The sequence below is a fragment of the Chiloscyllium plagiosum genome, chromosome 23 (assembly GCF_004010195.1).
Source record: "Chiloscyllium plagiosum isolate BGI_BamShark_2017 chromosome 23, ASM401019v2, whole genome shotgun sequence".
Taxonomy (NCBI): Eukaryota; Metazoa; Chordata; class Chondrichthyes; order Orectolobiformes; family Hemiscylliidae; genus Chiloscyllium; species Chiloscyllium plagiosum.
Window position 1 is genome coordinate 1,788,531 of NC_057732.1, and position 25,247 is coordinate 1,813,777.

The 25,247-nt window shown below is 41.0% G+C and overlaps 1 protein-coding gene across 1 annotated transcript in view; it reads right to left on the bottom strand.

Moving 5' to 3' along the window:
* Nucleotides 1-2,828: 2,828 nt before the first annotated feature.
* The window catches only part of cfap54 (cilia and flagella associated protein 54), a 296,945-nt gene continuing 274,526 nt past the window's right edge, over nt 2,829-25,247 (bottom strand). Inside the window, exons 41-43 of the mRNA XM_043713181.1 lie at nt 23,285-23,440; nt 10,328-10,513; nt 2,829-2,926 (exon numbers count right to left, since the gene is read on the bottom strand). Of these exons, the coding sequence (XP_043569116.1) occupies nt 2,829-2,926; nt 10,328-10,513; nt 23,285-23,440 (440 nt within the window). The remainder of the gene's footprint in view (nt 2,927-10,327; nt 10,514-23,284; nt 23,441-25,247) is intronic.

The following is a 25,247-nucleotide window of genomic DNA, read 5'->3' on the forward strand; positions in this document are numbered from 1 at the left end:
ATCCTAATTGCACAATTTTTGAGAATTACCACTCCAGTAATGAAGCAATCAAAACCAGTGTATGATCTGGTCCTCTGATATAAGCTCTCAGCTCTTGCATGCCTCAGATATATGCACTACCTTTTAGGATTCAATTCCTTTTAGCTTGGTCATATATCACTGCTCCAAGAATTTGTGGAATTCTGTTTCTCTTCTTACTGCCAAATAATAAGCGTAAATAATAATAGTAAACGTTTCATAGAGAGGTTTTCTTTGGGTAATAAGAAATACTCCTGCACATGGCTTGATGAGCCATGACCTGGGAGCTATACCAACAAGAAAGAAGTTAAAATAGAAGCCAGATACACTGAAGAGTTAAATGCAGGACTGGGGAAGGGAGAAGGTGACGAGCACACACATGTAGAAAGCAGCAATACAGATAGAGGAGAACAGAACATGTAAAATGAAATCAGCAAAATTCTCTACTGTTCCCAGAATCACTGAATGGATCCATCATGAGTCAAGGATGCATCACTAATTAATCATTAGACCTGACTGCTGGTTGGAGAATCAGATGCTTGTAAAATCTTTTCGTCGGCTACCAGTGTGATGCAGTGCATTTAGTCATTTTTCTTTCTCCTAACTCACCTAATTAGTGTTGTTCTTCATCTCTTTCTCTCTCCCCCCATTAAGTATAGGAGTTGGGATCTTATGTTGAGGTTGTACATGACATTGGAGAGGTCACTTTTGAAGGACTATGTACAATTCTGGTTGCCTGCTATAGGAAGGCCAAAGTGGCTACTGATGAAGAGATCCAACACTGCCTCGAGTGTGCTAACACAACGTTCAACCATATTATGAAAAAGGTGTTTGAGGACAACAACATCAAATTTGACCTCAAGCTCATGGTTTATAGAGCTGTGATAGTTCCCACCATCCTACATGATTCTAAGACATGGTCTGTCTACAGCAGACACCTCAAGGTGCTGCAGCAGTACCATCAAGGCTGCCTGCTCAAGATCCAATGAATCTGCTGGGAAAAAAGATGCACCATTACCAGTGTCCTCGACCAGGCAGAAATCCCCAACATTGAGGCACTGACCACCCTTGAATGGTTACGATGGGCTGGGCACATCATCCGCGTGACCGACATGAGACTCCCCAGTTGATGCTCTTCTCCCAGCTGCAAAACAGCAGGTGAGCCCCAAGTGAACAGAGGAAGCACTTCAGTGATACCCTCAAGGCCTCACTGGCAAAGTGCGGCATTCCCACAGACACCGGCGAATCATTGACCCAAGACAGTTCAAAGTGGAGGAGAAGTATTCGGAATGGCATTGCGCACCTCGAGACTTGCCATCCAGAAAAATCTGAAGCCAAGCAAAACCAGTGAAAGCAGCACGCTACCATACCAATACCTCACACATGTCTTCCCACAACCAACTTCTTCCCCAAGTGTAAGAGAGCGTGTGGTAGCCGCATTAGTCTGTTCAGCCACCGATGGACTCACCCTGAGACTGGAAGAGTCATCCTCATCTACGAGGGACTGCCAATGATCATGGTGCAATAAGAAGGATATTATTAAACTGGATAGGATTCAGAAAAGATATATCAGGATATTGCCGGGTCCTGAGGGTATGAGTTATAAGGAGAGATTGGATAGGCTGGGACATTTTTTTTCCAGGAGCATAGGTAATTGAGGTTTATAAAATATGAGGGCATAAGTAAGGTAAATAGCAAAGGTCTTTTCCCTACGATGAGAGAGTTCAAAAATAGGAGGCAAGGGGAGAAAGATTTAAAAGGGTCCTGAGGAGCAACATTTTCACACAGAGTGTGGTTTGTACGTTTATAAACTGTCAAAGGAAGATACAGGCACAGTTGCACTGCTGCCTCACAGCGCCAGAGACCCGGGTTCAATTCCCGACTCAGGCGACTGACTGTGTGGAGTTTGCACATTCTCCCCGTGTCTGCGTGGGTTTCCTCCGGGTGCTCCGGTTTCCTCCCACAGTCCAAAGATGTGCAGGTTAGGTGAATTGGCCATGCTAAATTGCCCGTAGTGTTAGGTAAAGGGGTAAATGTAGGGGTATGGGTGGGTTGCGCTTCGGTGGGTTGGTGTGGACTTGTTGGGCCGAAGGGCCTGTTTCCACACTGTAAGTAATCTAAATCTAAATTTAAAGATTTTTGGACAGGTACATGAATTGGAAAGGTTTAGATATTTATGGGCCAAATGCAGGCAAGTGGAATTAGTACGGGAAACTTGGTCAGCATGTTTGAGTTAGGCCAAAGGGTTTTTTCCATGCTTTATTTCTCTACGAGCCTGTAGAACTACAGTTGATTACACTGAGGCAAACATTTAAAAATCCTTTTCAAACAAACAACCTTAAACACAATTACAGACTCCACAGGAATTAAATTAATTAAAACATTTTCTTACTGTATTGATTCCTAATCAAAGGCAAATACAGATGCAGAAAAAGAGTGTCTGTTAAATGTTATATTAATAACATGTGAGAATCAGGAGGAACAGTGAATGCTCAAAAGGGAAAATGAAAAAGAAATAAGAGAAAGAGAGCTAACATGGGAAGATTTTGGAAGATAACAGAAAAGGAAATGCAAGAGTCTTTTAAAAATCTATAAAGAGTAAAAGTGAGTAAAATAGAATGGGGACCAAAAGGGGATTAATGCATGAAAGTAAAGGCAATGGTCTCCACTCAATTTATTATTTTCTTGTTTGGAATGCTCCCAAGAAATCGATACTCCAACACATACAAAATAAATAAAATTAAATGCATTGAAGTCTTCCCAATTTACTTCAAACTTTACAACATGGGGTTCAAATATCTAACGGCATTTTAAATATACCTCCTGTTTCCCGCATAGAAGTGAACGTTTCCTTGTTCGTGGAGGGCCTGTGCACACAAACTCCTTCGACCATTTATTCGAAGTAATTCTATTTACAAGCACACAAAAAGCAACATCAAAATGCACTTCTTGTATATTCTATAACATTTTAGAAACTTATATTCAGAACAGCCTATTATTGCCTATATTGATCAAACATGCAATTCAGATATATTTTAGATCTTTTTAGAAACAAATATTCAGAATAGCCTTCAAATCCTTTCCTTGATTTTTTTTCATTCCCATGTTACTGGTTCATCAAAATAGAGTTGGTTTATTTTGAGTATTGTTACACAAGGATAATGGAGGCTTTGTTTCTGATTTATCTTCTCTCCTTTTCACGTGAAAACAGAGATGCGTTCTAGAGAGTGGTTCCACAGATGCCATCAACACTTGACTATTTCATGGGCATAAACCATGAGTGATAGCTGCTGTTTGAGTGTGTGAGCATTACAACAAAGCCACAATTATCTTGTGTGTACTTCACAATGAAAGCCAGTAAATAGTATTCTACAAAAGGAACCCAAAATGATTTTCCTTTCTATCACTTTGAAACAAAAAAGTAAACTACAAACATTGAAATAACAACACTGAAATAACTCCATAAAGCTGGGATCCCATCACCAAGTCACCCTTTATTTACACGTGGAGAGTACTTAACACTGAACCGGCTCCCTCAGAGCCACTCTCAGAGTGAACAGGATATCTGACACTCCTGTTAGCCAGGGCTTCCTGATTGGACCAGATTAACAGTCCCAATCAGGAAACTCATATTTGATGAGATCCACCTGGCTGGCTTGTCACAATCACTACATCCCTCCCCATGAGTCCAAGCAAACAGGCCAGTTTGTTTTTGTAGCTCCTCCTGGGGTTCTTTAGCACTGGGTCAGATTTCTCCAATTCTGCCTCTGATACAGGTAGCATGCAATAGACAATAGACAATAGACAAAGGACAACATTCTGCCCTTCGAGCCTGCACCACCATTCAATATGATCATGGCTGATCATCCTTAAGCAGTATCCTGTTCCTGCCTTATCTCCATAACCCTTGATTCCACTATCCTTGAGAGCTCTATCCAACTCTTTCTTAAATGAATCCAGAGACTGGGCCTCCACTGCCCTCTGGGACAGAGCATTCCACACAGCCACCACTCTCTGGGTGAAGAAGTTTCTCCTCATCTCTGTCCTAAATGGTCTACCCCGTATTTTTAAGCTGTGTCCTCTGGTTCGGGACTCACCTATCAGTGGAAACATGTTACCTGCCTCCAGAGTGTCCAATCCTTTAATAATCTTATACGTCTCAATCAGATCCCCTCTTAGTCTTCTAAACTCAAGGGTATACAAGCCCAGTCACTCCAGTCTTTCAGCGTAAGGTAGTCCTGCCATTCCAGGAATTGACCTCATGAACCTGCGCTGCACTCCCTCAATAGCCAGAATGTCTTTCCTCAAATTTGGAGGCCAGAACTGCACACAATACTCCAGGTCTCACCAGGGCCCTGTACAGCTGCAGAAGAACCTCTTTGCTTCTATATTCAATCCCTCTTGTTATGAAGGCCAGCATGCTATTAGCCTTCTTCACTACATGCAGCACACAATAGCTCACCTCTTGCACCTGGACCATCTCAGAAGAAATTCATTCTTCTTTTCAGACAGCAAAAGCGATTGGGTGGCAATATCCACCACGTCCATCTCAGATTCCAAGATACCCAGGAGTTATGGATTAGTCGGAAAGGCAGTTGAGGAACCAGGTACATTTGCTCCCGCACCTTTTAAGATTTTGCAGCTTTCAGATCATTCATATGCTTATTCAGGACCATCATACCTGCCCAAACCTCATACACCACTGGACCTGACCTCACATCAATCATGCCTGTTACCTATTCCCGTGGTTCCGACACCAAACTTCATCTCCTAAAGTAATCTCTCGCTTTGCGCAATCTTGTGTCCAGCGCTGGCATACCTGATGCTGTTCCACCCTCTCCCCCACCCTCACGTCTAGGTAAATCAGATTTGATCTGGTATGGAATCTTCACCACATTCACTACAGCTCTGCTGTAGCTATCCCTGTAATTGCATGAGGGGTGGTCCTGTTATCAAATATGAACCGGAACAGTTTGGTATCTGGTGAAGCTGTTGGCAGTTTCTTTAAGCCTGCCTTCAAAGTGTGGATTGCTCTTTCTGCCAGATCATTGGATAGTGAATGGCATGTCAAAGGTCATAGCCATTTGTCAAATATGTCAAATACCTCATATGTCAAATACCATTTGACTTTGGGAAACACTCAGATTTTATGCTGGTAAAAGACGTCCCGTTATTTATGACCAGCACTGCCTTGTTCTCTCCAAGCAGACCTAGCATCAGCTGTGGTCCATTATTATTATGAAGTTACATATGTAAAGGTATTGGTGGAACCTCCTGATTCTAAATACGACCGCCAAATCTTTGTTCTCTATCTAAGCATATTTGTGCTCTGCATTAGCCAAAATCCTGGATGTATACATTATTGAGCATTCTTCTCCTCTGGACATATGCTAATACTACCTCGATGCAATACAGGGAGGGAGCGCTTGTCAATACCAGGTCTCACTTGGGGTCATGGTGTGCCAACACCATTGAGGATGATAGCTGTTTCATCACTTCCCTGAAAGCTATGGCTTGGCTGCATGACCATTTCCAAGGCTGACTCTTTTTTTTAAAGAGTTGATACAAATGTGTCAGGATGGGCGCCAGGTTATGTGTGAACTTTTCATAGTAATTCGTCAGCCCAAGAAAGGGCCTAAGCTCCTGTACACACATGGGAGACAGGGCACCTTTGATTACCTTCACTTTATCTTCCAATGGATGTAATCCAGTCTTGTTGACTCTGTGGTCCAAGTAAATCACTTGGGGAGTGTGGAACAACATTTTTCTCTTCTAAGAAATATCTAAGGACTATGTCCAGTCCTCTAACTACTCCTTATTGGTCTTCACTATTATTAGAACATCATTTTGATAAATGGCAACCTTGTAAAATGTTCTCTATCGTCCACTGAAAAACTGCATAGGCTGATGATATCCCAAATTGCAGTCTTGTATATTGGTACAAACTCTTTTGAGTATCAATGACAGCATACTTCTGGAAATCCTCATCTAACTGTAATTGCAAGTACAAATGGCTCATTTCCAGCTTCATGAGGGACAGCCCCATCAATAGATTTGCATATAAATCCTTGATGCGAGTGACTAGGCATTTATCCAGCTGCAAAAACCAATTTATCATCTGTTTAAAATCCCTGCAAAGGCAAACCAACCCATCTGGCTTCACAACCAGTGCTGCCCATTCCACAAACTAGACTGGTTTGATGATTCCTTCACTTTCCAGCTTTCTAATTTCTGCCTCTATTTTTTTCCCATAAGGAAAATGGTACTGGGCAGGCCTTGCAGAATTGTGGAATTACTTCCTGGTCAACAAGCAGGTAGCCTTGGCTCCTCGACCTTCCTGAAAAACCTCCAGATATTTAATTAGGACTTCACTCACTTCACTTTTCTAATTGAAAAATGCTGAGCCAATCAAGGTGAATCTTTCCCAACCCATCAAGCTTGGGCCTAAACCTTGCATTACAATCACTGGTAAATGAACCAGCTGCTTCTTTTAAGAGATCGGAACTGAAGTTACACTCTCAACCTGTAAGGGTTACCCAGTACAGTTTCTTAATCTCACCAAGATCTCATGCAAACATTAGGGTTAGAGTCCAGAATGAATTTTGTTAAAGACTGGTTCTGCAATCACTGAAAAGTCACACCAGTACTGACATTCATTAGAACTGGGTGACCATTTAACCAGATGATTATTTTGATTGCTTCTGATTTGGATGTTGCTAAGCAAGCTAACTGTTCCAAACCAGATGTAGGTGGGCTTTCCAGGGTGTGCACTCTTCTGTATACCAGCTTATAAGTTCTCTAACTCAGTTTAGGTCTACTGGGACTTTTTTGCTTTCTCGAATCTGCACACCAGCAGCAACTTGCCAGCCCAGATCCTGAAGAAAAGTTTCACTGTTTGGCCAAAGCTTGGCATTGTTTGGGGTTTTGCTGTGCGCTGAACCAGAGTCCCTCTGTTCAGGATATGCCTTGAGTGAGGTTATGCAATTGCCTGCACTATGCGGTGTCCCCCAAGCTCCATTGGAATGGAGAGGGTGTCCGTCCACCTCCAGCAACTCATATGTTCCACTTGCCACATTTTCTAATGACAAAGTCAGTTGTAGTGCCTGTTTGAAATCCAGTTGGGCTTCAGCTAGTAAGGCTTTTGCAAGGTTGCATTATTAATGTGATATACCAGTTTCTCAGCAACTCATTAAGGGTTAAACCAAAGTCACATTCCTCTGTTAGTTGTTCTAACCTAGTCAACAATCCTGATACGGATTTCCCTGGTTCTTGAAGTGCCAAGTAAAACCGATAGTGTCTCAGAATTAGGGGAGACTTGGGGGTTGTAACATTCCTTTGCTAAATCTGTAAGCCTTTGAAATGGTTTAGTATCTGGTGCCTCAGGGAAAGTTAGGGTCCTAATAAACAAGCTGTCAGCAGAATTACTTGTTGCTTTTCATCTGCCCCAGTGTCATTTGCCCACGAAAAAAAACATTGTTTCCACATATTGGGCCCAGTCTTTAACAATAGGAAAAAGTGAGTCAAACTTCCCAAATAACAGCATAATGCCAGAAATGCTTAACCCAACCCAAAGGCAACTGTTGCAAATGAATTTCTTCAAGGGTTTGCTTTTCTCTCATTGCCACTGAAAAAAACTCCAAAGCGACTGGTATCCCATCACCAAGTCACCTTTTATTTATATGTGGAAAGTCCTTGACACTGATCCAGCTCCCCCAAGCCAGCACTCAGTGAACAGGATGTCTGACACACCTGCTCTTACTTATCAGACAGAACTCCTTGATTGGACCAGATTAACACTCCCAATCGTGGAATTCATATTCTATGAGGTCCATCTGGTTAATGCCGTTACAATCACTATAAATATCTTTATCATTACAGACTGTACACAGAAACTGGAGACTTTAACAGTCATACCACACTAGTCATACCATTCTTAGTCTTGGCATTCACTGGAAAGAGGGACATGACAGATGTTCAGGTTAGAGATAGATGTTAAATTACTCTGGGTCAAGTCGGCATAAGGAGGAAGGAAGTGTTGGGTATTCTAAAAGGGATTAAGGTGGACAAGTCCCCAGGTCCGATTGGGATCTATCCCAGGTTACTGAGGGAAGGGAAAGAGGAAATAACTGAGTCCTTAACAGATATCTTTGCAGCATCCTTGAACAAGGGTGAGGTCCCAGAGGACTGGAGAATTGGTAATGTTGTCCTCTTGTTTAAGAAAGGTAGCAGGGGTAATCCAGGTAATTATTGACCAGTGAGCCTGACGTCAGTGGTAGGGAAGCTGCTGGAGAAGATAGTGAGGAATAGGATCTATTTATATCAAGAGTGTGGTGCTGGAAAAGCACAGCAGGTCAGGCAGCATCCAAAGAGCAGGAGAATCGATGTTTCAGGCATAAGCCCTTCATCAGGAATCAGGGCTTATGCCCAAGATGTCGATTCTCCTGCTCCTGGAATGCTGCTTGACCTGCTGTGCTTTTCCAACTCCCCACACTCAACTCTGATCTCCAGCATCTGCAGTCCTCACTTTCTCCATAGCATCTATTTATGTTTGGAAGGAAATGGGCTTATCAGTGATAGGCAGCATGGCTTTGTGCAGGGAAGGTCATGTCTTACCAACTTAAAAGAATTCTTTGAGCAAGTGACAAAATTGATTGATGAGGGAAGGGCTGCCAATGTCATATACATGGACTTTATACATAAATGGTCTGGAGGAAGGTATCGGTGGTCTGATTAGCAAGTTTGCAGATGACACTAAGATTTGTGGAGTAGCAAAAATTCGAGGGGACTGTCAAAGAATGCAACAGAATATAAATAGATTGGAGAGTTGGGCAGTGAAATGGCAGATGGAGCTCAATCCCGACAAATGCGAAACAATGCACTTTGGAAGATCCAATTTCAGATCAAATTTTACAGTAAATGGAAAAGCCCTGGGGAAAATTGATGTACAGAGAGATCTGGGTGTTCAGGTCCATTATACCCTGAAGGTGGCAATGAAGTTCGATAGAGTGGTCAAGAAGGCGTACGGCATGCTTTCCTTCTTCAGATGGGGTATTGAGTGCAAGATTTGGCAGGTCATGTTACAGTTGTATAGGACTTTGAGTCATCCACATTTGGAATACTGTGTACAGTTCTGGTCGCCACATTACCAAAAGGACGTGGGTGTTTTGGAGAGGGTACAGAGGAGGTTCACCAGGATGTTGCCTGGTATGGAGGGCCCTAGTTAAGAAGAAAGGTTGAGTAGATTAAGATTGTTTTCATTAGAAAGACAGAGGTTGATGGGGAGACCTGATTGAGGTTCACAAAATCATGAGAAGTAGGCAGGGTGGATAGCAAGACGCTTTTTCTCAGAGTGGGTTATGAGTTCAAAGTGAGAGGGGAAAAGTTTAAGGGAGATATGCATGGAAAGTTATTTATGCAGAGGGTGGTGGGTGCCTGGAACGCATTGTCAGCAGAGGTGGTAGAGGTGGGCACGATAGCGTCATTTAAGATGTATCTCGACAGATACATGAAGGGACAAACAGCAGAAAGATAAAGATCCTTAGAAAATAGGTGACAAGTTTAGATAGAGGATCTAGATTGACGCAGGCTTGGAAGGCCAAAGGATCTGTTCCTGTGTTGTAACTTTCTTTGTTCTTTTGTTCTTCTAAGCAATTCATATCCCAATCAATCAATAACCTATCTATGCCTGTTACAGGAGCAAAATTAAGCCATTAGAGTCTGCTCTGCCATTCAATCATTTTATGTTTCTCAACCCCATTCTCTTGCCTCCTCCTCATAACCCTGGATTCCCTTAACAAAGGTCCTGTCCAACTATACAAATGGTTATTACTTTTTCAGAAATAAATAGCTATGAGGAGCATTTTGAAGAATATAATGGGAATTTGAATCACATTACTATTTCTGATCGATACTTTGATTTTGTGATCAATCTGCAACAGTGACCACAGCACCTAAATTCATACAAAACACCCAAGGTGGTACATCCGGCATTGCATTAAATGTTGTTCAGATTAAATGTACAAATGTATAATGGTGAGAGATACATTATTCTTACAGTTAGTTAAACAATTGACTGAAAACTTTGAAAATGTATTGAAAGTATTCCTCAGTTGAACTACGTTTGTGATTTAAGTACCCCATAATTGTCCTGTTCATCAACAGACACCTAAACAAATGTCTTTACAATAAACATAGCCACCATATAATAACACATTTATAAAAGCTCTACTATTGTCTTGGTAGATATATTTAGGTATGTATCAACGAACCATTAAAAGCAAAGGCGATACTAAGTAGAAGGTAAACTTACCAATGGTATTTTTATATGATAAAATCACAAGTGAAACCTGTGACCAAGGCAGCGGTTTACACAAAATACCATCAAATGTATCAAAGTCTTCATTGGATAGGTCGGCAGGCTTGGCGTTTTCCACAGGTACTGGTGTTGCATTGAACCCAACAGCTCCAAGTGTGCGTTTCATGATGTCTCTCCGTCCTAAATGAAACAGGAGTTTCAGCCCTTTTTTAAGCTTTTACTACAATGTTGTAATGTCTTTATCTGATAAAATATGAGAAAGTCACAATGTTATGCTGCAGAAAAAATGTCGATTCCAGTTATCAAACTGAAAATAAAGTTATGGGCGGCATGGTGGCACAGTGGTTAGCACTGCTGCCTCACAGCACCAGAGACCCAGGTTCAATTCCCGCCTCAGGCGACTCTCTGTGTGGAGTTTGCATGTTCTCCCTGATGTCTGCGTGGGTTTCCTCCGGGTGCTCCGGTTTCCTCCCACAGTCCAAAAATGTGCAGGTTAGGTGAATTGGCCAAGTTAAATTGCCCGTAGTGTTAGGTGAAGGGGTAAATGTAGGGCAATGGGTCTGGGTGGGTTGCGCTTCGGCGGGTCGGTGTGGACTTGTTGGGCCGAAGGGCCTGTTTCCACACTGTAAGTAATCTAATCTAATCTAATCTTACTGCATAATTCAGCCTCATATCTATATCTTAAACATTACAAGGGGGTTAAGTGGAAAGGTCCTGCAAATAGGCAGGGAGATGAGGGTCAAAAGAACAGCCAAATGAATAGATTGCTGAGGACAAGCTGAGAAGAAGTTAGATGCTGAACAGGGTGCTAACAAGAAATGTGAATGGCTGAAAATGCATGCCTGTGCTGGGAACAACCCATACAAAACAGGATCTATAGGGAGGGAGGGGAAAAAACTTTGAGGATGGTGTTTATGTTCTGAAATTGTTAAACTCAATGTTGAATCCTAAAGGTTGTAAGGTCCAAGGTGGAAGATGAGGTATTGTTTCTCCAGCTTGCAATCGGCCTCTCTCTAGCACTACACTTGGCCTGAGACAGAAATATTGTCATGAGAACACAGTGGTGTGTTGAAGTGGTTGGCAACTGGAAGTTTGGAGCCATTTTTATGGTCAGAACATTTGTCATCTGTAAAATGGTCACCCAATATGTCTTTCATCTCCTCAGTGTAGAGACCATATTATAAGCAGTGAAAGCTGTAGACGAGATTGAAAGAAGATGATGTAGGATTGAATTGGCTTCATTATAGTAAATTTTGCCATCATATCCCTAAATATATTTGTTAAAATTATATTCTATGTGTAAAATAGACAAGGCATCAGGGATTAGGTCTGTAGAAGGTTAGCTACAGTCCATGACAGGTCAAGAAATGATTAAAAGGATCAATTCAGACCATGTAAAGATTCATTGTTTAAAGTTCTTAGAATGTGAATGATCATAGGACGGCTGTTAGCTTTTTAATCAGTGAGGATAATAAACATGTTACATTAAATAGTTGTGAAAAAGGGCAAGTACATATCAATTCCATCAAGTGATCATTGTAGATAAATAAACAGCAAGGAAGCATGATTTTTAAGATGCTAAGTGTGTGTCATCCTCAAAAGAATGTGAAGACAGAAAATCAACGTTAATCAAAATGCAAGATGTTCTGCCAACCATACCTTGAGGACTGGTTTCCATCACAAATGCAACAGCTCATTTTATCACAGATTTTTATTATTATGGAAAAGTTAATAAAATCTATAAACCCTGTGAAAGGATCCTCTTCCCTCAATATTTTGTAATAACTTATAGCGAGTCTGAACTGAAAGTTCTTGTTAGATGTACTTGCCCAGTTTACTCTGCGATTGTAATTGACCTAAACATCACAATTAATTTTAGTGAAAATGTCAGACCTTACGAAACTATCCCCATCAATGTAACAACCTGTTCAATGTAACACTTCATCTTGGTTCTGCCTGTTCGCTATCACCCCCACTCCAGCCTATCTTGACCTCCTTCCACCTATCGCATTTCCAACACCCCTCCCCCAAGTCCCTCCTCCCTACCTTTTATCTTAGCCTGCTGGACACACTTTCCTCATTCCTGAAGAAGGGCTCATGCCCGAAATGTCGATTCTCCTGCTCCTTGAATGCTGCCTGACCTGCTGCGCTTTTCCAGCAACACATTTTCAGCTCTTATCTTCAGCATCTGCAGTCCTCACTCTCTCCTCGAAAATTGTACTAAATACTCTTGTTCATTGAATGCACACATTAACGGGGACTCTAATATTGTTACTAGATTAGACTAGACTAGATTAGTGCAGAAACAGACCCTTCAGCCCAACCAGTCCACACCGACCCTCTGAAGAGTAACCCACACAGACCCATTTCCCTCTCACTAATGCACCTAACACTATGGGCAATTTAGCATGGCCAATTCACTTGACCTGCACATCTTTGAACTGTGGGAGGAAACTCATGCAGACATGGGGAGAATGTGCAAACCCCACACAGACAGTCGCCCAAAGCTGGAATCGAACTTGGAACCTGATGCTGAGAGGCAGCAGTGCTAACCACTGAGCCACACTGCCCATTACTAGTTAAAGCCAGACCTGCATCTCTTCCAGAGGAGATACTGGAGGTGTTTAGTGGAGGAGGTGGAAGAGGGGGCATGTCCTGCATCTGCAGAGGTTAAGAAGGTCTTCCAAATACTTGGCAAATAGGCAGAAAAAGACAATTCTCGGGAGATGATGTAAATATTGCTTGATTTGTCCAAGGCATTGGCTTGCTAATGCTCTGAGTACATGGTAGCTCAGTGGTTAGCACTGCTGTCTCACAGCGCCAGGCACCCAGGTTCGATTCTAGACTCAGGCAAATGTCCGTGTGGAGATTGCACATTCTCCCTGTGTCTGCGTGGGTTTTCTCCGGTGCTCCAGTTTCCTCCCACAGTCCAAAGATATGCTGGTTAGGTGAATTGGCCATACTAAATTGCCCACAGTGTTCAGGCATATGTCGTTAGAGGCATTAGTCAGGGGAAATGTAAAGTAAGAGGGTAGGGGCATAGGTTTGGGTGGGAAACTCTTCGGAGGGTCAGTGTGGACTTGTTGGGCCGAATGGCCTGTTTTCACACTGTAGGGATTTGATGATTCAAATCACACCATTGGTGGAACTTAAATTCAATTAGTATAATCTGGAATTGAAAGTGAGTCTCAGTAATGGTGACCATTAGTGTAAAATCCCATTTGGTTCTCTTATGCTCTTTAGGGAAGGCAATCTGTTGTACTACCTGGTCTGACCAACATGTCACTCCAGACCTACAACAATGGGATTGTGTGGCAACCAGAGTACACAGTATTCCACCAATGTCCTAACCAATGTTTTACAAAGTTGTAATAAGACTTCCTTGCTCCTATATTCTATACCCCAGCTAATGAAGGCAAGCATCCCATATGTCTTCTTCACTACCTGTGCAGACACCTTCAGGGATTTATGGATTTGTATGCCAAAATCCTTTTGTCCCTCAATGCTCCCCAGGAGCCCACCATTCAGTGTGGATATCCTTCCCTTTTTAAACCTCCCAAAATGCAACACCCACATTTATCAAGATTAAATATCATTGCTCTGCCCAATTTACCAGCTGATCAATATCAAAACGTAGCCTGAGATCATCCTCCTCATTATCGACCACACCACTAATTTTCATGTCATCTGTAAGCTTATCAATTATATCTACTCCAATCACATCAGGTTGTTAATGTACTAAATAAACAGCAAGGGCCCCAGCACCAGTCTCTGTGGTACACTACTGGTTACAGGTTTCCAATCACAAAAACAACCATCCATCGCACTTTGCCTCCTAGTTGCAAGCCAATTTTGGATCCAGTTTGCCAACTTGCCTTGCATCCCATGAGCTTCCACCTTTTCCACCAGTTTGCATTTGGGACCTTGTCAAAGGTCTAACTGAAGTAAATGTAAATCACATCAACTGTATTGCGCTCATCAATATATTTAGTCACTTGTTTCAAAAAACTCAATTAAATTAGTCAGATAGGATCTCCCTCTAACAAATCTGTACTGACCATCCCTGATCAATCCTTGTTTTTCTAAGTGTTAATTAATCCTGTCCTTCAGATTTTTTTTCAATAATTTCCCTACCACTGACATCAGGCTAACTGACCATCTGGCCTACCCCTGCTGCCCTTATTGAACAAAGGAACCACATTAACTATCCTCCAATCATCTGGCACATCACCTGTGGCCAGCAAGATTTGAATATCACCACCAGGACCCCAGCAATTTTCTCCATTGCTTCCCATAACAGTTTTGGATAAATCTCATCTCAGCCTTGGGGATTATCTTTATGCTTGTTAAAACATCTAATACCTCCTCATGATTAATCTAAACAAGTTCTAGAACCTCACCATTCCAACTGAAATCTCCAGCTATAATGTCTTTCTCCCTTGTGAATACAGAGGAAAAATATTCATTTAAGACTTCTGGCTCCACATGCAGGTTGCCTCTTTGGTCTCTAACAGGCTACACTCTTACCTTGGCAATCATTGTGCTCATAATATACGTATAAGATTTTTCTGAATCCTATTTGCCAAAGATATTTCATGGCCCCTCTATGCTCTCCTAATTTCTTTTAAGCACTCCACCACACTTTAGATCCTCCTAAAGGGCCTCCTCTGTTTTTTTTAATGCATTGTACCTGACATATGCTTCCTTCTTTTTTATCACACTCCAATTTCCCTTCATATCCAGTGTTCTCTGGTCTTGTTCCCTTGCCTTCAGAGGAACATGTGACCTTGAACTCTTACCATACCACCCTTAAAAGACTCCCACTCTGTAAATGTAGACTACCTGCAAGTAGATGCTCCCATTCTAGTTTGTTAAATCCTGTTGAAAGATATTGAATGCCAGGGGGCATTGATTAGAGTCTCTCTTGTTGGAAATTATCATTGTCTGGAGGTTATGCGGTGTGAATGTTACTTGCAACTTGTCAGCTCAAACCTGGATATCGTCCAGGTCTTGCTGCATTTGGACGTAGATGGTTTCAGCACCTGCAGAATCACAAATGGTGCTGGACATTATGCAATCATCCCCTGTGATATAGGATATGATATTTATATGGATTTTAATATAATTTGTTTTTAATTTTGGATTTTTGAATATTGAATTTGTGGCATGTGGGTTTTCTCCATGAAACATTTCTCACACTGTCTGAACGGTTTAATAATTAACTGAATGTATTTCTGTAGCTATGGTTATTTCTTTCAAAATACTTTAAGAGAGGTAGTCTCAAGGACTAGTGGTTTTTTACGTAAATTCAGTGAGTTTACACCTGTTCAAGATACGCAGAATTGTACCTTAAGCTTTCCGTTGGAAGTTCCTGAGCTTGTTCTTGTTGAGTCTGAGAAAAAACCCATAATTGAAAAAAGGGGCTAATTTTAGTTTCAGATTGAGGCAGTGCTAAAGAAATTTTGGATGAAGATGGATGTGTAAATTAGTTAGTCCTGAGAAAGGCAGGTGACACATTTGCTCACAATCAGTTACCTCTCAATGAGGAATTTAGTGATACTGCCAGGTCAGAAGTATTTGGATAAAACCCTGAAGAGGTTATTTGAAGCTGAGAATGTTTAAGATTAGGTGAATGGAAGTCCAAGAAGAAGCCATCAGATTTTCCAGATAGTGGGGAGTAATCACAGTGAAATTAAGTCTATGGAGGTGATGTGGAAGGTGATTTTCTTTGGTGTGAGTACTGTGCAAGCAGTGTTTTGTATTCTGGAGGAGTGTTATAGAGATCTATAAAGGAGTGTTTTGGGATCTGTCAAAGATTGCTTTTGGGGTTATATGTAATCTTGTGTTTTAAAATCTTTACATTTACTATATAAGTAACAAGTCAGGTTTATTCGGTTTTATCTTCATTGCTTTTGCTTAATAAACTTCTGCTTTATTACTTTATTAAAATCAAAACAAAGTATGATCTATCCAGCTAGATTTCAGCATGGTATCTGAAATTTCCAGTAATAACATCATCTGGCATTGTAACACAGCAAACATTTCCACTTCTGACATTGTGATGGAGGGTAGGTCTTTTGATGAAGCAGCTGAAGATGATTGGACCTAGGACATTACCCTGAAAAACTCCTGCAGAGACGCCCTCGAGCTGAGACCTTTAACAATCACAAGTATCTTCCTTTATAGGTTTCAGATTGGGTTTATTATTCATCTCAAAACCCACTGAACTAGAGTAGAAATAGGCTATCAGTAATACTGAGGGACTGCCTAAGAATGAGATGGCACAAAATTGGCATTCATATCCAACCATTTGATGGCATGGTGTGAAGTATATTTTTGGTTACTTTCTTCATGTTTCAAGGTTGATCATGTTGATAGGGCTTTTGTCGATAGCTTGTAAGACTTGCCTTATCTCTTGCAGTTATCAATTTCTGAAAGGATGTCAATGATCTCTCATTTATGAGGGAGGCAAAGGTGTGGTGGCCTATCCACATCATTGCTAATTCAAAATTCTTGTGTTATTCAAGGCTTTGTTCTTGTATAAGATTATTAGGTCATGGGTTAGGAAGCCGACAATACCCCTTCCTTTCTCCCTGAGAAAATGTATTGTTTCAGTGGATGTGTTCTTGATTAATCCCTGCCTCTCTTCTCCAAATGCAAATTTATTGTGTCCCTCATAATTGCTTCTAAAAGTTTCCCTACCATTGAAGTTAGACTAACTGGCTTGTAGTTTCCTGGTTTATCCCATCTCCATCTTAAATAATGGTACCATATTGGGTGTCCTCCAGTGCTCTGACACCTCCCCTGTGGCCAGACAAGAATTAAAAAGTATTGACAATGCCTCTGCTACTTGCTCCCTTGCCTCACTCAACAACTTGGGATATATTTCATCCAATCCTGGAGAGTTATCCAGTTTTAAGCCTGCCAAGCCATTCAGTTCCTTCTTATTGTCAGTGCTAATTTTTTTAATTATGTGACACAATCCTTCTGGCTGATTTCTATATCCATATCAATCCTCTCACTAGTGAAAGCTGACATAAATAATTCACTTAGAACCCTACCTATATCCTCTGGCTCCACACTGTGGTTCTAAATGGTCCTATTTACCCTATTTTCCTTAATGTATTTGAAAAATAACTTCGGATTTTCCTTTCTTTTATCAGCCATTATTCTTTCATTTGCCTTTTTTGTCCTCCTAATCTTGCTTTAAACTTCCCTATTATTCATTCTGTCCTCTCTCGGGCTCTGCTGTATCTGCCATTTGCCTCCTTTTTTCTCTTCATCCAACCCAGTATATTCCTCAATATCCAGTATTCACAAGATTTAATGGTCTCGCCCTTTATCTTTATTGGTATATGTTGGCCCTGTACTCTCCATATTTCCTTCTTGCATCCCACTGCTTTGAGACAGAATTATCTGCAAGTATCTACTCCCAGTCCACTCTGGCCAAATCATATCTGATCTTTTTAAAATTGGCCTTCCTGCACTTTTGCACTTTGACTTAAGGCCCATCTTTTGTCCTTTTCCATAATGAGTTTGAATCTAATGGAGTTATGATCACGGTCAGCAAAATGCTCCTCCATTAAAATTTCAACCACTTGCCAGTATCATTACGTAAAATTAAGTTCAGGACCAACCCCTCTCTTGTAAGACCTTCTATGTAATGGCTTTAAAAACTCTCTGAGATGCATTTTAAAAATTCCGCCCCCACTAAACCTTTCACATTTATGACTTCTCCAGTTTATGCTGGGGAATTTGAAATCCCCTACTAATACTACTCTATTACTTTTACACTTCTCTGAGATTTCCCTACATATCTGCTCTTCTTTTTCTCTTAGACTGTTAGAGATTTCTGTTCCTATTAGACAGGAAGGGACTAAATGTGGTTTTACAACAATCAGTGATAGTTCTGTGGGCACCATTACTGGTATCAGCTTTATCTTCCACATTTACTAATTAATTAAATTTTTCCCACCCATCATCTTTCTTTAGTCATGCTCAGTCTATCCACTATCACCCTTAAACTACATTCAATTATCCATAACCTTTCATTTTCACATTTGACTATCTGCCCACACCCTTCACTCAGCAATATCCTGGATAACTGCAGTCAGACATTCCTATCTCCAATCCTCTTGTATCAGCGGCCAACATACTATTTGCTTTCCTAATTGCTTGCAGTACCTTTCTGTCTACTTACATTAATAAGATCATTCAGATCCCTTTATACATCCACACTTCCCATATACAGAGGAACTTCGATTATCCGAATATCAATTATCCAAAGGGATCTTAAGATCCCGATGGAAACAAAAAGCTGTTTCAACCCTGATCATGTCTTTTGTTTACAGGTATAATGATTAGAAACAGGGTTGGGGCCAGGTTCGAGAGCGGACGGGCGGGGTCTCACGTGCAGTGTGCTTTTGCCTAGTCTCCTGAACAGGGACCAGATTTCCACAGAAAACTCTAAGGCCCAGAGGAAATCAATTAGCCGATTAATCAATTATCCAAATGAAATAGTGCCCACCCATCTCATTTGGATAATCAAGGTTCCTCTGTATTAGCATTTAAATACTGGTCTGCCTTTCTGTTTTTCACACCAAAGGCACATTACAAAGTGTACTGCATCTGTCATGTGCTTGACCACTCACTCACCTTGTCAAAATCACCTTGAAGCCTCCTGCCTCCTCTTCACAAGCTCATCCAGTTTTGTGCTTCAGTAAACTGACAGTATTGCATTTGGTTCCCTTATCATTTATATATGTCATGAATAATTGGGCTCAAGCACTAACCTTACGGTACACCAATATTCACTGCTTGCCACCCAGAAAAAGACTCATGCATTACCATTCTGTTTCCTGTCTGTTAACCAATGTTCAATCCATGCCAACACAATATCCTCTATCCCATGTGCTTTAGTTCTGTCCATTAACCTTTTATGAGAGACAATATCAAAAACCTGAAATCCAAATACACCACATCCGCTGGTTCTCCATGATCTATTCTTCTAGATACATCATCATAAAATTCCAGTTGATTTGTTAAGCATGATTTAAGCATGTCCATGGGAAATAGGAACAGTAGAAGACCATTTGGCCCCTTGAGACTACTCTGCAATGTTGTAGAATCATGGCTGATCCAACATTTCTCAAATCCACTTTTCTGTCCATTCCCCATATGCCTTGATTCCCCAACTGATCAATAACCCACACCAGCCTTAAATATACATAAGGATTCTACCAGCATAGCTCTCCATGGCAAGGGGTTCCAAAGCCACTCAACCCTCTAAAAGAAGAAATTCCTTCTTCTCGCAGCCTTAAACTGCAACCCTTTATTCGGAGACTATGCTCCCTGGTCCTAGATTCTCTTGTGAGGGAAACATCTTCTCAGCATTTACCGTCAAGCCTTTAAGAATCCAATATGTTTTAATAATATCACCTCTCATTCCTCTAAACTCCAATGAGTCAAATCCCAAACTGACTAACTTCTGCTCATAAGATGATCTCTCATGACCAGGGATTATTCCAATGAAACTTCTCTGAACTGCCTCCAATGAAATAATACATGTCCTTAAGTAGGCAGACCAAAATGTCTTACAGTAGTCCTTGTAGTGTTGCAGTAAGACTTCCCTACTCATATACATCAGCCCCTTAAAATAAAGGTCAACATGAGACTTCCTGATTACCTGCTGCAACTGTGTGTTGAATTTCTGCGTTTCATGCAGTTATTTTCCACTTAAATAATACTGTTCTTTCATTCTCCTTTCCAAAATAGACAACTTCCCACAATATGCCCATTTCCAACTGTTTGCCCACTAACGCAACCTATCAATATCTCTGTATAAACCATTGTATCCCTCTTGCAACCAGTCTTTTCACCAAGATTGTATGGCATAAGAGGCAAAGGTTGTTTGTGTGACTGGAGCCAAGTGTGCAGTGGTGTTCCACAGGGATCAGTGTTGGGTCCCTTAATCTTTGTGATATTCATAAATGATGTAGATGAGAATGTGGGAGAATGATAACTTTATGGATGACACAAAGACTCGCTGGGTAATTGACAGTGTGGAGTAAGATCTTAGGTTACAGGAAATACAATAAATTGATTGGTCAGATGGGTAGAGAAGTGACAAATGGAATTTAACCCTAAGGTGATGCACTTTGGGAGAAGCAACAAGGGAGTACTCTATGAATGACTAGAAAGCTCAGAGGAACAAAGGGACCTTGGAGTGCTTGTCCACAGATCCCTGAAGATAACAGTGCACGTTAATAAGGTAGTTAAGGAGGAACATAGGGCATTTGCCTTTATCTGTTGAGGCTTGTTTATAAGAGCAAGGAGATCAAATTGGAGCTGTACAGAACTTTGGTTTGAGTACAATTTGCAGTTCTGGGCACCATACTATAGGAAGGATGTGATTGCATGGACAGCATTGAAGAGATTCATTGGGATATTGCCTGGTTTGGAGCATTTTAATTGTGGAGAAGTTGGATAAGCTTGGGTTATTTTCTTTGGAGCAAAGAAGGTTGAGGGAACACCTGATAGAGTTGTATACAATTATGAGGGGCACAGACAGAGTGGACAGAAAGCAGTTGTTCCTCTTCATTGAAGGGTCAAGAACAAAGGTGAAAGGTTTGGAGGGATTTGAGGAAATCTTTTTAACTCAGATGATGGTGGGGACTGGAATGCAAGCCTCCTACTTAGTTAGCAAAATTAAAGCTCATGATAACAGAGGTGATGTATTGATGTGGATAGAGAAATGGTTGGCAGTCAGAGAGTAGAGAGTTGGAATAAATGGGTCCTTTTCAGAGTGGCAGGCAGTGACAAGTGGGGTACCGCAGGGTTTAGTGCTGCAACCCCAGCTATTCACAATATACATTAATGATTTGGACGAAGGAATTGAATTTAATATCCCCAAATGTACAGATGACACTAAGTTGGTTAGCAGTGTTTGCTGTGAGGAAGATTCTAAGAGGCTGCAAGGTGACTTGGACAAGTTAACTGAGTGGGCAAGTACTTGGCAAATGCAATATAATGTAGATAAATGTGAGGTTATCAACTTTGGTCGCAAAAACAGAAAGGTAGATTATCTGAAGAGGTAGCAGTTAAGGATAAGGTGTAACACAACGAGACCTGGGTGCCATGGTGAAACAGTTGCTGAAGGTTGGCATAAATACGCAGCAGATGGTGAGGAAAGCTAATGGCATGCTGGCCTTCACAGCAAGAGGATTTGAGTATAGGAGTAAGGACATCCTGCTGTGGTTATGTAGGGCCTTGGTGAGGCCACACCTTGAGTATTGTGTGCAGTTTTGGTCTCTTAGTCTAAGGAAAGGCATTCTTGCTAATGAGGGAATCTGGCAAAGGCTCACCAGACAGATTCCCGGAATGGCAGGACTGACATATAAAGAAAGACTGAATTGACTGGGCTTGTGTTCACTGGAATTTAGAAGCATGAGGGGCAAATCTCAGATAAAATATCAAATCCTGATGGGACTGGACAGGCTAAATGTGGGAAGAATATTCCCAATGTTGGAGGCAGGCCAGAACCAGGGGTCACAGACTAAGAATAAATAGTAGGGCATTCAGGACTGGGATAAGGAAGAATTTCTTCATTCATAAGAGCTGTGAATGTGCAGAATTCTCTACCACAGAAAGCTGTTGGGGTAGTTTGTTAGATACATTCAAGAGGGAGCTGGGTGTGACCCTTGCAGCTAAAGGAACCAAGGAATACAGAGAGAAAGCAGAAGTGGGATAGCAAAATCAGCCATGATCATATTGAATGGTAGAGCAGGCTCAAAGGGCTGAATGACCTACCCCTACCCCTAGTTTCTATGTTATTATGCTGTTGGGTACTCCCATTCACCTTCAAGCTGCTGACAACGTCATCCTGACACTGGGAAACTGAAAATTTGCCACTAATTAAATTCCCCACTCGCCACTTTCCCCACTCTCTGGTCTGTTATTAAAATCATCCCAGTACTTCAGCTGAGGCTGATTCAAGTGTGAACATGTCTAACTTTTCATTCTTTATTTGTAAGGTAAGTCCTCACTTAAAGTTATGGTTTTGTGCCTGAAAATCACAACTTTAAGTGAAATAACTTTAAATGGTTTTCATAGAGTTCAATGTTAAATTCCTTTGAACAGTCCATGCACAATAAATATAAAGCACAGATTAAAATATTGCACTCTATATGTGCAGTAACATGTATTCGCAACTAAAATAATTTGCAAAATAAAATAGATTAGTCAATATGAACGAAACACCACTGTTAGATACTTCAGGACCACTGTCAGTAAAACATAACATTAAAACATTATTAAGTTAATAGGGATGTACATTTCTGATTGTTTATATTCATAAAATAACCTCTAAACTACAATAATTTTAAAATCATAGAAAGAATACAAATACAAATATTGTAATTAAATTAAAATTACATGATTTAATTGATCAGGCTCTCGTGGCAGATCTGGCAAGGAGACCTATCTGCACTGATTAACTTCTGCCACTCGCTGGAGCCTAGAACTGCAGTGCAAGTTAAGAGTGGGAGGCTGAAGAGATGTGGATATCAGAGACTTTAAATGTAAGAACAGATGGACGGTTGAGAGACAGGGTGGGGCATGTGGTTGTGAGGAGGGGCTCAGGATTGGGGCAGGAATTGGAAGGCTAGGGGACTTCAGTGAGCAGAACATTGGGAAAGATCTTAAAAGCAGACAAACCACAGAATGGGAACTCTATGATAAACATCATTAAAGCAATTGAAACTCACATCTTTAAATAAATACATTATCACTATTAATGTTAAAGCAAACTGCTAACAGAGTCAACTTTAAGCAGGACTTACTGTTTTCTGTCTGTTTTTAATATGTACAAACTCAATTTAGTTGTAAACAATTCATGAACAGAGATGAAAATACAGATTTTAATATTTGCATTTTGTTATAATTTATACTTACTTTGTTGCGTGTAAGCCAGGAGTAGTGCCAAGAGTTTCCTGCTATGCCTGAGGGCAGAGCCCTCATAATTCACGTTGATCAGTGATGCCCTGAAGGTGCTGAGTGTAACCTCCACATTCACTGGAACGGACACCAAATTATTTGCTGTCTTGAACTCTAAACAAGCAAGTTACAGGTTTAGTATCCCAGTATAAGTATATGTTAAATTTCCTTCCGAGTTACAGAGTCAACCTAAATAAAATACAACCAATTACTCAAGCTGCCCATCATACAATAGCTAAGAGACAGTACATTATTGGAAAATTTACATGAAGGTACTCTTTCCTCATCTTATTGAGTGCCTCATTCAATTCAAAAGTGGAATTGGGGTTTTACAATAAGAATATACTGAGTAAAGTTGTTCCTTTATGAGTGCATAAATAGATGAGGAATTTGACAAAAAGAAAATGAATGGAATGTATATGCATTGTACATGCTTGAACACAGTGCAACCAGCAAGACAGTGCAAATGCTGGGAATTGAGCTAAGTGTGGGAGTTTAGGCTAGTGGGAGAGGGAGGCATTGCTGTGTTTTGTTCCAGGCAATTTTACAAGAAGCTGCTTTGTGGTTGAAGTGCTGCTGTTTAATCTAAGAGTCACCCTAAGTGAATACCAGGCTTTGTTGAGGAGGGCGAACAGCAACAAGGTAAGGGTAAAGTAAGACCTTCTTTATCCCCCAAGGTCCGCTCGTTGCTAAAGGGTTAGAGATGGCAGTCAGTGGAATGGTATACTCCTCTTGACAAATATACGCGATCAGGGAGCAGTCGATTGACCCTGGCGACTATGCCAGGTGGAGGTATGTCTGACGGCACCTCCTCTCAAACTATATGGATCAGCAGGAATGGCAGTTGTAAACACTGAGATGATGCAGGAGGCAGGGTGTGATAGATGATAGATGATGGATGGAAACATGGGACTGGAATATTATTATTACAGAAATATGACTGAGGAAGAGGCAGAACTGGCAGATCAATGCTCTACTTTAGGAAGACTACAAGGGGAGGCAGTGGCTTTTTTGATCAGGGAAAATATCACAGCAGTACTTAGAGAGGATATTATTGGGGGATCGAACACTGAAGCTATATGGGTGGAGCTGAGAAATAGGAAGGGGTGACCACTTTTGATAGCATTATTCTATAGGACCCCAATAATCAGCAGGAAATTCAGGAGCACATATGTAGGGAGATCGCAGATAACCGTAGGAATAATAGGATTGTAAGAGTAGGGGATTTTAACTTTCCAAACATAGACTGAGATTGGCATAGTATTAAGGGTTTGGATGGGGAGGAATTTGTTATCTGTGTTCAAGAAAACTTTGTCAATCAATATATAGCTGGCCCTCTTCGAGAAGGGGCAAAACTCAACCTCCTTTTGGGGAATAAGGCAGAGCAAATGACTAAGGTGTTAGTGGGGGAACAATTTGGAACCAGTGACTATAATTCTATTAGTTTGAAAATAGGGAAGAAAATTGGACCACAAGATAAGTTCTAAACTGGGGCAAGGCCAATTTTTTTGTTATCTGATCAAAACTTTCAAACGTTGACTGGGGAAGGCTGTTCACATGGAAAAGGACATTAGGCAAATGAAAGGTTTCCAAGGTGAGATAATGAGAGTTCAAGAACAGCATGTTTCTGTTAATGTGAAGTGCAAGGTTGGGAGTAGGAGGGAATTCTAGATGGCTAGAGATATGACTAGAGGCTCTAGTCAAGAAAAAGGAGGCATATGTCAGGTATAGATAGCTGGGATCAAGTGTATCCCTTGAGGAGTATAGGAGGTACATGAATACAGTCAAGAGGGAAATCCGGGAAAAAGAAGACATAAGATAGCTTTGGCAGATAAGGTCAAGGAGAATCCAAAGTGATTCTACAAGTATATAAAGAAAGAAAGAGTAACTAGGGAGGGAATAGGACCCCTTAAAAGTCAGT